The 12,638-nt window shown below is 42.9% G+C and overlaps 1 protein-coding gene across 1 annotated transcript; it reads right to left on the bottom strand.

Moving 5' to 3' along the window:
• Positions 1–228: 228 nt before the first annotated feature.
• On the bottom strand, positions 229–12,426 carry Ccn6 (cellular communication network factor 6). The gene is made up of 6 exons (XM_042694031.1): positions 12,256–12,426; positions 10,631–10,867; positions 7,126–7,420; positions 5,978–6,211; positions 1,942–2,135; positions 229–746 (listed from the first exon to the last, which is right to left on the bottom strand). The coding sequence occupies exons 1-6, from the start codon at positions 12,424–12,426 to the stop codon at positions 465–467; spliced, it is 1,413 nt and encodes a 470-aa protein (XP_042549965.1). The 3' UTR covers positions 229–464.
• Positions 12,427–12,638: the final 212 nt, after the last annotated feature.

Below are 12,638 nucleotides of genomic sequence, written 5' to 3'. Positions count from 1 at the left end.
TACAAGGATATATTTTAGAAATAACTTTTAAGTTTTCTTCCGTAAATTTTTTGTATATACATGTGTGGGACTTGAACCTCGGGGTCTGGGTGCTGTCTCTGCTTTTTTGCTCAAGGCTAACACTACACCACTTGAGCCACAGCTCCTGTTCTTTGGTCATTAATTGGAGATAAAAGTCTCATGGACTTTCCTGCCTGGGCTGGCTTCAAACCGTGATCCTCAGATCTCAGACTATTACTTAGTAGCTAGGATTTACAGGTATGAGCCATCAGCACCCAGACACTTTTTCTATACATTTTGGTAGAACTTTTCTTAGAAATGTCTCATCCTTCAATATGGTGATATGAGAATGAATGGATATTCTTAGTATTTTTGACTCATAAAGATTTCTCACCCTTTTCTACCCATTCTGTTTTTTTTATTATAGATGACACAATTGACTAATGTTAACTTTATCCCATATTTTATAGAATCTTGAGTTCTGAAAACATATCTCCAGGTTCTCTGCAGTTTCTCTGACATACACAAGATATTATCCACAACATCTTCCACTTCATTGACCCTTCATTAGGGCAATCAAACTGAATGGTAATCATTGTAGACTTATTAGGGATGCAGCATCTCCTATCCAAGCACATTCCACAAAACGTGGGTTTGTAACTCTGAGTACTTGAACATCCAGAAAAGACAAATTTTTCAGCTTTGGCAAGCTGGAAAGTAGGTTGGCATGCTTTCCCTTTGGGAATCTGAAAAAAACAAAAAAAAAAACAGCCGTTCTTTAAATTTAATACAATAGATTATACAGAACATTTCCTAGCACAACATGCAGATTAAATCACGTCTGGAGCATTAATAATAGTTACTGTGTCATGACTTCCAGCATCCTCTTTTCTGCCTCTAAAATTTCTTCTCCCCGGAGGCTCTCTGTATTCTTGGTCTCATATTTCTTGCTATCTGTCCTTAAATCAGTTCCATACAAGTGGAATATTACCTAAGACTTAGCACATTCCCTAATAATTTAAACTGTTTTGTGGCTAAGTAGATGAATAACTATCTTAATCCCTTTAAAATTGGGTTGTCAACTTCTAATATGACAGGTAATACCTTGAGAATGAGTAATATTTTTGAAAATTAATCTTTGAGACAGTTGCTTGGCCTCTTTGAAGAATGGGGCCAGGTCTAGACCTAGCTCCCCAAGTCTCAGGGAAAATATTTTATAATGGTCCTTTGACAAGTTTACTGTTGAGCACATACCATTTGGAAAATGATGTGATTCAGTCCAAGTTGGTGATTTGTATCTAACACCAGAACTCCTTTGCTTTGACCATCTTTTTTTTTTCTTTTTCTTTTTCTTTTTCTTTTTTTTTTTGTCGGTCGTGGGGGCTGAACTCTGGGCCTGGGTACTGTCCCTCAGCTCTTCAGCTCAAGGCTACTGCCCTACCACTTGAGCCACAGCATCACTTCCAGCTTTTTTCTGCTTATGTGGTGCTGAGGAATAGAACCCAGTCCCTCATGCACGCGAGGCAAGCACTCTACCACTGAGCCACCTTCCCAGCCCATGCTTTGAACATTTTAATGGCTGTTTTCATAACTGTGGTAAGCAACGAAGATTTTGCATTCATTACTTTGATTCCACTAATACAGAAATATGGCTATAGAGGGTTAGAATCTGAAAAGGATCTACTCTGTAAAGAATAATATTCTTGGAGGTTTACCCCCAACAAATCATTTTATTAAGCTGGTAGACTATCTAGAATCAGCAGATTAACAATACTTTTAGTAGGTAAAGTTCTCTACACAATGTGCAGTTAGATGAGTATCTGTTTTCTTTCCAGATAATTGGACTAAGAGTTCCAGTGAAGAATCAAACACTCTTACTCCCTCCAAAACATATTTCATTTTATAATGCTGAATTAAAATTAAGTTAAATACACACTTTACCTCTACAGTCTTTGATACATTACTGCTGCATGGCTGAATGTAGCATAGTCTTTTCTCATTTCTCATTTCACAGTTACTGTTTTCGTTGGTCACCCTGTTAGATATGCCCATTCCACATGTTCTAGAGCATGGAGTCCACTTTGTTGCTTGCACAAGACATTTTCTTTTCCAAATAAGTGGGAGATTCCTGTAGGCTAAAATAAATGGGGAAAAGTGCTCATGTATACATACATACATAAGTATATACATATATAGAAGTAGTTTTTTAATCATTAAGCTAACATTTAAGAGATCTGGATAAAAGATTGTTTGTGGGGCTGGGGAGGTAGCTCAGTGGTAGAATGCTTGCCTTGCATGCATGAGGCCCTGGGTTCAATTCCTCAGCACCACATATGCAGAAAAAGCCGCAAGTGGCGCTGTAGCTCAAGTAGTAGAGCACTAGCCTTGAGCTGAAGAGCTGAGGGACAGCACCCAGGCTCAGAGTTCAGGCCCCACAGCCGGCAAAAAAAAAAAAAAAAAAAAGATTGTGAATAAACGAAGCTTGTGGTCATTCTGTTTTCCTGATTGTCTAAATTGCCTTTCAGTCAAATGTGGCAGTCTAGTTTTTTGTGGGGTTTTTTTTTTTTTGGGGGGGGGGGGGAGGCAGTTCTTTGTTTTGGAAAACAGTGAATTTGCTATTTGCATCATTCTGCTTTACCCAATCTGAGTCTTAAGTTTATGTTCTCATTGATGTCTTTGTTATATGTGGTCTGCTGCATGTTTGTTATTGCTAACAGTCTTTGAAATAAAATTAGGGAATTTGAGATATTAATCAGAATAGTTGAAGGAGGAGGGGTAATTTGTTTTTTCCTTTAGACAGGATTTCAATACCAACCCAGGCTGGTCTGGAACTCTCAATCTTCCTACCTCAGTGATTTGCATCTGTATATACTGTGTATACTGCCACACCAGGTAGAATAACATAGTCTTAATGCTAAATATAAGTGTGCTGGTACTGGGCTTGGAACTGAAGATTGGGTGCTGTTCCTTAGTGTGTTTTGTTTTGTTTTGTTTCCTCTCAAGGCTTGCGCTCTACTACTTGGCCACAGTTCCACTTCTGCCTTCTGGGTGGTTAATTGGAGATAAAGGTCTCACAGACTTACCTTGTGGTTCAAAGCCAGCCCTGGCAAGGAGACTTTCACTGAGAGACTTTCACCTGCTATTAACCACTCAAAAGCCAGAAATGGAGCTGTGGCCCAAATGGTAGAGTGGAGGAAAAAAAGGCAACAGCACCCAAGCCCTGATTTTAAGCCCCAGTACCAGCACCGGGGAACAAAAAAAAAAAGAATTTGACATCTTAATAGAAAATATGAAACACTCTGAAGTATGTGTTTGCTTTGAATTAAATTATAGCATGACTGTTCTTAGCATTAATACAGTAGGCCTTGCGGCTGCATGGAAAATTGCAAGAGAAAAAGCAGAACCACGAGGACACCTGGGAAGGTTTGAAGAGCTCTATGCGGGAATAAGATTGGAAGCCTGGTACATTAGACTGTCTCATTACTATTATCCCTGCTGACAAGTAACCGAAACCCCTACAGTTCAGGAATTTAGCATTTGTTAAAAAAAAAAAAAAAAAAGGCAAGAAAACTACAAGAGATTTGTGAAATAGGTGCTTAGATTTTCATGAGCACTGAGAAAAGCTTGATAGCTGTATTTTACCACATGCTTCATACTGACCCAGCAAAAGCCAGATTCCAGCCGCAGTTGTAATCACATATATCTTAAAGTATGGTTTGTGGTAGAAGCTAATTGTGAAAGCCAAATTCCTTGTGGGTGATAAATACAACTTCATAGTTGAGCAGAGAAGGGACAGGTTGAACATACACTCTTTTTGGAACATATCGAGGCCTAAATCACATACCAGAGAGTACTTTGTGACATTTTCCGATTGTTCGTAGCGAGCACTGACTGCCAAAAATGACCATATGAGACCTCTCCAAACCAAGCTCCAAGTAAATCCACTGAAACCATTGAGCTGCACAGAAGAAACCAACTTGAACATGACCCAAAGGGAGAAGTACTGTGCTAAGGTAATTTCCTCCAGGGAGACTCGCATCTGGTTTGTAACAAGAGCCTTATTTTGAATCAGATCTCATGCAGAAAAAGCTGGGCACTGAATATAGCAAATATCAATGACAGAGTAGTACATACTTGACATGTGCAAAGCCTGGGGTTCAACTCCCAGCACCAAAATAATAAATTAACTATTTGCCTTATTTTAAGACTTTGTTGTTTTGCCAGTCCTGGGGCTTGCACTGTGAGCCTGTCCCTGAACTCCTTTTTCTCAAGGCAAGCACTCTGCCACTTGAGTCACAGTGCCACTTCTGGCTTTTTCTGTGACTAATTGGAGAAAAGGGTCTTGTGAACTTTCCTGCCCAGGATGACTTCAAACCACAATCCTGATATCTCAGCCTTCTGAGTAGCTAGGATTACAGGTATGAGCCACCAGCACATGGCTATTTTAAAGATTTTAAAGCATATGTAGTGTTGTATCATTGGCTACCTAATTATGTGTGGACAAATTCACCCAACCTAGTGAATATTTTTCAAATTAACTGACAGAGTCCCTGCTGATCTTCTTTTCATGATTAGTTTCTATATTTGCTTCTATTAATAAAGATGAGCTTTAAGGAGCTCTTAACATTCACAAATTTTCTACACCAACATGATACCTATCACTAAGCTCTAAAAAGAAATTCTTAGCTGGGCGCTGGTGGCTCACGCCTGTAATCCTAGCTACTCAGGAGGCTGAGATCTGAGGATCGCGGTTCAAAGCCAGCCCGGGCAGGAGAGACCATGACACTCCTATCTCCAATAAACCACCAGAAAACAGGAAGTGGCGCTGTAGCTCAAGTGGTAGAGTGCCCGCCTTGAGCTGAAGAGCTGAGGGACAGCGCCCAGGCCCAGAGTTCAAGCCCCACGACCGACAAAAAAATAAATAAATAAAAAATAAAAGAAATTCTTGATTTCTAGACGAGAAAGAGAGGTAAACAACCTGGCAACAATATTGCCCTGATGTGTGTTCTTCTCTTGGGCTTCATTTGCCTCAGTGGTAGATCCTTTTGTGCTATTTACTGTAGCACTTACATGAGATGTAAACTTAAACCAGTCCAGAGTGCCATTTGTATCATAAGTAGCCAGGTCTCAAAATAAGTAATATATCATTTCACTTCTTGCAGCATATATAAGTAACCTACTTTTAAAAGCCTATGTGTAGTGTCTGAACCACATGTATTTAGAGTCAGATTGGTAACCGTTGTTAGTTCTCAAATTGTTTTTAGTTCTATTCCTACTTGTTTGTTATATTTTTATTTAATTGTTTGTATATATTCTTATTTGATTTCAAATTTACTTTTTTTTTTGGCCAGTCTAGGGGCTTGAACTCAGGGCCTGTGCACTGTCCCTGAGCTTCTTTTGCTCAAGGTTAGCACTCTACCACTTGGGCCACAGAGCCACTTTGGGCTTTTTTTTTTTTTTCTGTTTATGTGGTACTGAGGAATCAAACCCAGGGCTTCATGTATGCTAAGCAAGCATTCTACCTCTAAGCCACATTTCCAGCCTAAATTTACTTTTTAAACCAGTAGCTCTCCGCTTGTGTTTATATAGAAAAGTTAACTGTGACAATTTTAGGACCTGGGTGATCAAAGCTTTTGCCCATAATAAAATGATATTAAAGTTTTCTTCCAAGGTATATATGAACAATCTTTGATCAACTTTCTTAAAAATAGGTTGAGAAGAAGCCAAAATGTACTACTTTTTCTGACCTAATAGAGCTTTGAAACACAGGAATGTTTTCCTGACAAAACCTAGAAAAGAAAGTTTTCTTTTCAGACCCTTAAAATGTAGCTGCCTGAAGCATAATGCTCAATAGGATAATACTAAATATTGCTCTGACCTCCAGTCCAAACACTCATGCTCAGTCCCTGTAGTGCACCAAAGGAACACAAGAAAACCACATAAGTCATACGTGCAAAACAGCTCTACGTGTGAGCACCTGGCATTGTTTTGTGGCTTTCTGGGAGCTGCCGTTGTGATGATCCCAGAACACAGTTTGACGTCTTTCCAATTTTGGCTCCGGAGCAGCGGCTGCCAGCCAGCTTGGGTATGAACAGAGGCATGCATCCAATGGCTCCACTCACACACAGGCAGCTAAACAGAGGGTTGGGCTGAAACACTTGGCCATTCTGATAATGAACTCTGTTGATCTCACATCCAACAGCTACCAGGTCTAAAATGGGAGAAAAGCAGCATTGCTTTAAAAAGAAAAATAGAATAACTTTCAGTGATACACCAGAAGAAAGCTATCTCTTCTATGAAGAATAGGTCTCAGTTTCTTAGGACACTTTAGAACTGCCTTCACAGAACTTCTCCAGAAATCAGCCAGGCACCAGTGGCTCATACCTATTGTCCAAAGAACTACGAGGGAGGAGAGGAGGATAATGGTTCAACTTCAATCTGGGCAAAAAGTAAGATGTCATCTCAATAAGAGCCTCCTACCCCCAACTACATGACACAATTTTTATTTTATTTATGTATTCATTTTTGTCTGTTGTGGGGCTTGAATTCTGGGACTCGGCACTGTCCCTCAGCTCTTCAGTTCAAGGTGAGCACTCTACCACTTGAGCCACAGCACCACTTCCCGTTTCCTGGTGGTTTATTGGAGATAAGAGTCTCAGACTTTCCTGTTCTGGTTCGCTTTGAACCGTGATCCTCAGATCTCAGCCTCCTGAGTAGCTAGGATTACAGGCATGAGCCACCAGCGTCTGGCCACAATTTTTAATGATAGAAAAAGGCTGAATTCAGGTTGTGGGCAGTATTAATAAAAGCTGTCATTTATGGTATTTTAAGAAGTCAACTCTATTGACATAACTTCTATTTTTCTATCACTTAAAAGCAATTACCTGAGAATTGCAAAATCCACTTCCATGTAAAGGAAATAATAGGCTCCTGAACATATGTATCTGCTCACTTCATGTGAAGCCAGTTCACTGGTGCACAAAAATTAGTCCACCTTGAATTGAGCCAAACTAAGTTAATCAAAGTTAACAATTCAAGAGTTGGGGGGGTGGGGGTTTGTGGGGGGCAGGGATGTCTGTCTAGACTCCGCCTTTGCCAAAGGTCCAGAAGCAAACAGACACTTACATGCACACACGCCGGTCTCAAACCGAGGCCTGTCTGCTGAGTAGTCACAGTACAACCCTTTATGTGGGTCACAGAGGTCAGCTTCATTGCAGAGGTCCCCTGGTTGCTTGGCACAGATTTTGCAGCATCCACAGCCATCCCTCACCAAGCTCACTCCAGGAGGGCAACTTGGCTTCTGTTGGGGGCATTTGCAGGGCCAGTGACAAACTTGTTTACGCTGATGCACTTCTGGAGTGTCTCTTGGTCCTCTAGGGGTCGTGTCTGGCAGCCCAGTGTCCTGTGCCCTGCAGCAGAACTTCATTTGGTAATAGAGGCAGTGTTACAAGTAGTTCTTCGGACTCATCATGGATCTTGGAGGAATAGATTTCCTCCAAAGAGGTAGATACATCTGGCTTCTAATATCTGTCAGCTTTTGACATGGCCATTCTGTCTTTCAGCGTTCTTCACACAGCTTCCAGCACATGGCTTTTTCTTACTCTTCCTTCCTCATCCCACCTTCTCAGTCTCCTTTGCTACTTTCTTCTCATCTTCCTGAGCCTAAACCTTGGAACCCCTTGGTTAAGACCTCAGCGTATCTCCGGCCTCCCATTGACTTCTCTTCTGACCTCAGACCCAGATGGCCTTAAGACCTCCACCTTAAACCAGGTATAGCGGCTCATGTCTAGAATCCTAACTACTCAGGAGGCTGAGGAGTTCAGGCCAGTTTGGAGCAACAGTACAACAGTACAAACATCTCAAAGTAATTATAGCAACTCTACTAGACAAAGCAAATTTAACATGACCAAGAGCAAACTTACAAATTTCCCCTCCAATCTATAGTTTTCCATACCCTTCCCAGTTTGAGCAAATGCCTGTTTCCTTTTTCTCTTGGAGTTAAATCATGATTGACACTTTCACATTTTATACGCAATTTTGTCCATAAATGTTGCTGGTCACACCTTTCAAATATACCCCCCTGGACCTCAATATCTCCCCTTCTACCATTGTGACCCAATTCACCCTTCTTTCTCACATGGATCATTACAGATTATTTTTAACCTGTTCTTAGGTCACACAGCAAGCAAGGTAGGAGAAGGGAGCTAAATCAAGCAGGTTCCAGAACCTAAGTGCATAGCCCTGCCCCTCCTTCCCCACTGCAGAGCCCACTGCAAGCCAGCTTTGATGCTGAGCAAACAGCTGAACATCTAACATGCATTCTGAATCCTGCAGGCTCTGTGAGCCTGCACTGACTTCCATGTAGATTTCATAATTAGTTGCTCATCTCTGCATGCTCTTTACAATCTCATCTGTCCTCTTGTCTTCAGCTTGTCCCTGTGCAACCCAGGCTGCAATCTAGAGTTCTTCACTGTAGACAAACTCATGTAAATGATTGCCTACTGGGCCAGCCCTGGGGGGGCGTGGAATTCAGGCTCAAACCTCAGAATCTTTCGTCCCAGACAGCATCTCCAAAGTTTGGAATCCAAAAGCTATCAATCACCTCAATCGTGACTAGCCTTGCTTATCCTATATTCTAGTATTGTCACTCTAGTCTAGTCTAGTCCTAGATCCCACTAAGTGGGACTGTGATAAGGTCCATGGGTCTTCCCCACTGAAGAATGAGAGGGACTCCCCCTGCGCCTCTCTTGCCTCACATCGCTGCTAGAGGGATGGATCTCTTTAAAGAGCTTATCAGCAACCCTCAGTCGCTGCTTCATCTCCAGTGAGCAGTCCAAACTTCTGAGCATGGTACCTAAAGTCTGCCTGTTCTTGTCCATCTGCGAAACTCCCTTTCTATGCCTTGTTACTTAGTTTCTTCTCCCTCCTCCTCCTGACTGTTGCTCCTTGGTGTACTAAGGTTTGCACTCAAGGCCTTGCACTTGCCAGGCTCTACCACCAAGCCATGCCTCCAGCCCCTTTCTGTGCTGGTTATTTTTGAGACACGGGCTCTTAACTGTCTTAAGTAAAACAGCTTGTTTTGTTTTGCTTTGGTTGCTTTCTTTGATCTGATTTGGTGCCAGTATTGAGGCTTAAACTCAGAGCCTCGCATTCTTGCTTTTTTTTTTTTTTTCTGCTCTACTCCTTGAGCCACACTTCCACTTCTATAACAGCTTTGTATGCTTGTGGAATGTTTTTTTCTGTACATATCTCTCTATGTTAATACACTTGATATTTAAGAATCTATAGCAAGTTGGGCATCTGTAATCCTAGCTATTCCAGAGACTGAAATCTGAGGATCAGTCAGACGCCAGCCAGGCAGGAGAGTCCATGAGACTCTTATCTCCAATGAACTTCAAAAAGTCAGAAGTCAAGGAGTGGAGTGCTAGCTTAGAGCACAAAAGCTCAGGGACAGTACGCAGGTCCTGAGTTCAAGCCACAGACCCAGCACCATAAAAAGAAAGGAAGGAAGTGAAGGAAGGTAGGAAGGAAGGATGGAAGGAAGGAAGAAAGGAAGGAAGGAAGAAAAAAAGAAAGAAAAGGAAGGAAGGAAGGAAGGAAAGAAAGAAAGAAAAAGAAAGAAAGAAAGGGAGAAAGGAAAAGACAAAGAATCTGTAGCAGCTCAGTCCCCAGTAATGACCAGCCTTTTTTCAGAATATGGAATAGGAGACATCCTGCCTCATGGCTGCTAGGGAAGCACATCCCCACGATATCAGCAGGAAGGACCTGAATCACTGCACTCCGGGCATGACCCCTTAGAAATCATCTATTTACTCTCTGTCGAGAGTAAAATTTTCAAATCCTTGGTTTCTGTGATGCATCCACTGCTCACTGACTGATGCAACCATAACTCACAGACACTCCATGTTTTCTAAGTCAACAGATTTCAGCAGTTCTGTCTCCTGTGCCAGCAAGCACCTCCACCGTGTAAATAAATCAGGGAACGACTCACCCTGGTTAAATTTTCTTATTAAAAAAAAGAAAATATGAAGGCAATAAATTGCTGATATTCAACTCCTTTTGGTCTGTCATTTGCAACATCTCAGTCTCCATGGACAGATCTTGTGCCCTCCATGGGAGACACGGGGATTGTGCCAAGACAGAAACAACAGAAAGTTGGAGAACTGCAGAGATTCATTCCAAAGGCCTCCTTGCCAACAAGAACAGGCTGAAAATCATCTCTCCCCTAATCCACATGCAGGGGCTCTCTGCAAATGACTGGCAGGCAGAGCCCCCGGCTGGTATCCACAGGAAGGGACAGTGTTTTGAATCCACAGTGGCAGCCAGTACTGCCTGGCCCCAGAGAGGCGGTGTGTGTTACAAACCGCTAAGATCTATAAATATAGGAAAGTCTGCGGCTGTTCAAATACAGCCACAGTTTACCTGCAAGAGAGAAGGGTCTCATGTGTGTCTCACGAAGCTGTGAACTCAACTTTATTTGGAGAGGAAAATGGCTTCCTGCTTCTCCTGAAATACTTTTTCACCAGTCATTTTCCCCCCACCTTCTTTTCCTTTTTTTTTTTTTTTTTAAATTTTGGTCCAAAGAATGAAGACCAGCCAAAGTCTCTGGAAAGAAACAAGAAAGACTTACCAGTGCTAGCCCGGTAAGGAGAAGGATGAGGATGAGGAGCTGCTGCATACCGCCGCCCGGAGGTGGGTGTGGAGGGCTGGCGAGGTGGCAGCTCCTCTTTGCTCGAGGCACACAAAGCCCCCCCTGTCTTCTCTGTACACGAGCTGTGTCTCCACCTCCCAGCTGGGCTACTGCTTCACAGGCTGTGCGTTCCGTGCCTAAGAATCCGTTTCTGTACCTGTTTGCTTTCGTGCGATTCTTCCAGAACAAGCTTCGCAGTTAGTGTGAAGGGGTTGGTGAGGGCTGGTGAAGGGGGTGGGAAGAAGTTAGGAATCTCCTCCTGGGAGGTCAGGGCCTACCCTTGGGCACAATGGTAGCATTAGGTACCTCTCCCTCGCTTGTCCTCGGCCTCTGTCTGGGATTTCCTTGCTCTACATTTTCCTTGTGATGCTTTCTTTCCCTCTTAGAACCTTAAGCTCACTGCTGACCCGATCTTTTCCCCTTCTGGTCCTATCCAGGGTGATCCTGGGGCTCTCAAGCCTTCACTGACCCCCCAAAGTGCCTTCTGTTCTAACATAGTTCTCAAACCTGATGGACTGTGTTTAGATAAATGTCTAGATGGACAGAGTGTACTCCTATTGTCCCTGGAGAAGCCCTTTCTGTAGTCACAATTCCATTACAGATGACAGGATAGGGAACCCCGATTTTTCTCCACCTAAGCTCAAATACTTGTAAATTATTAGGGAAACTAGGAAACAGTATCTTGGGTTTTTGTGGGTTTTTGTTTTGTTTCTTTGTACCAATCCTGGGACTTGAACTCGGAGCCTGGGCACTATTCTTCAGCTTCTTTTGCTCAAGGCTAGTACTCTGCCATTTGAGTCACAGCTCCACTTCTGATTTATTGGTAGTTTATTCAAGATGACAATCTCACAGACTTTCCTACCTGGGCTGGCCTAGAACCACAGTCCTCAGATCTCAGCCTTCTGAGTGGTTAGAATTACCGGCATAAACCACTGGGGCCTGGAAATTTTTGTGTTTTTTATGTGTCACTTTAATTTTTTTAAAACATCTAAAACCAAACTTACTAATGTGTACCCTGTTTCCTCCTTCTCAGCCCTCTTACGTAAGTGGCACCAGTCCATATCCTATATTGGTCCCATGTGACCTTGGCTTGTGTTAGTTACTCTTTGGTGTACAGATTTGTCTTCCTGTGGGCCCAGCAGGAAGTCTACCTTCCCTTGCCTTCCTACGGCCTATTCCTATTCCCCGTGGCCTTTTCCCTAACCTACCGACCAGCTGTTTATGTTCCTATGCCCTACTCCCTGATCACTTCTTTGAGCCTAGCTACACAAGACACAGGAGTGAAGCCTCACTAAGGCCCGAGACCATGGTCTTCCACCAAACACCGAGAATCTGGTGTCCTTGGAGAACTAGAGTCACCATAAGCATGCAAGCAACCCATAGGCCATTGCCAAGTATTGAGTTAAATTATAATGATATGTACATTGAGCAACGGGTGGGGTGGGGAAGCCAGCAGTAATACTGTTGATCAAAACCTGAAGACAGAGAAGGAAGGTGTCCTTCTGTCTTCTCAGTTTAGGCCTAGTTGGTCTTTGGTTTCCCAGCCACAGTGATTCCTGTCTCACCCTGGCTATTGGACTGGGAAAATTCTTGTTTCCTGGCTCGCCCATCAAAGGCGGAGGAGGTGCCGTGTGCTCCCCATCCTGTGTGCAATGCTGCTCAGAGCAGGGCAACGATGGGACTGAGGAGACTCCTGCTCCTTCCATTTGCTCCTCAGGAAAAGCTGAAGCAGCCATTTTTCTTTTTCTTCGGTCCCTCTGCGTTATCCCTTCTGTGGAGCAGGGAAGATGTCACGGTGGCCATTCTTGCCTCTTGGTAAGAAAGGAACATATTGCCCGAGAATTCAAATAGCAAAACTTCCCCGGATCCATCCACTCTGAGCCGACAGTCATTCATGTTTAGACATCTCCAGCCACGGCATTATGATTTCCCTCCTCTTGACATGAGA

The sequence above is a fragment of the Dipodomys spectabilis genome, unplaced genomic scaffold (genome assembly GCF_019054845.1).
Source record: "Dipodomys spectabilis isolate Male_0828 unplaced genomic scaffold, ASM1905484v1 ptg000001l, whole genome shotgun sequence".
NCBI classification, from domain to species: domain Eukaryota; kingdom Metazoa; phylum Chordata; class Mammalia; order Rodentia; family Heteromyidae; genus Dipodomys; species Dipodomys spectabilis.
Note: the sequence above shows the minus strand (reverse complement) of the source record. Positions and strands in the feature narration are given on the sequence as shown.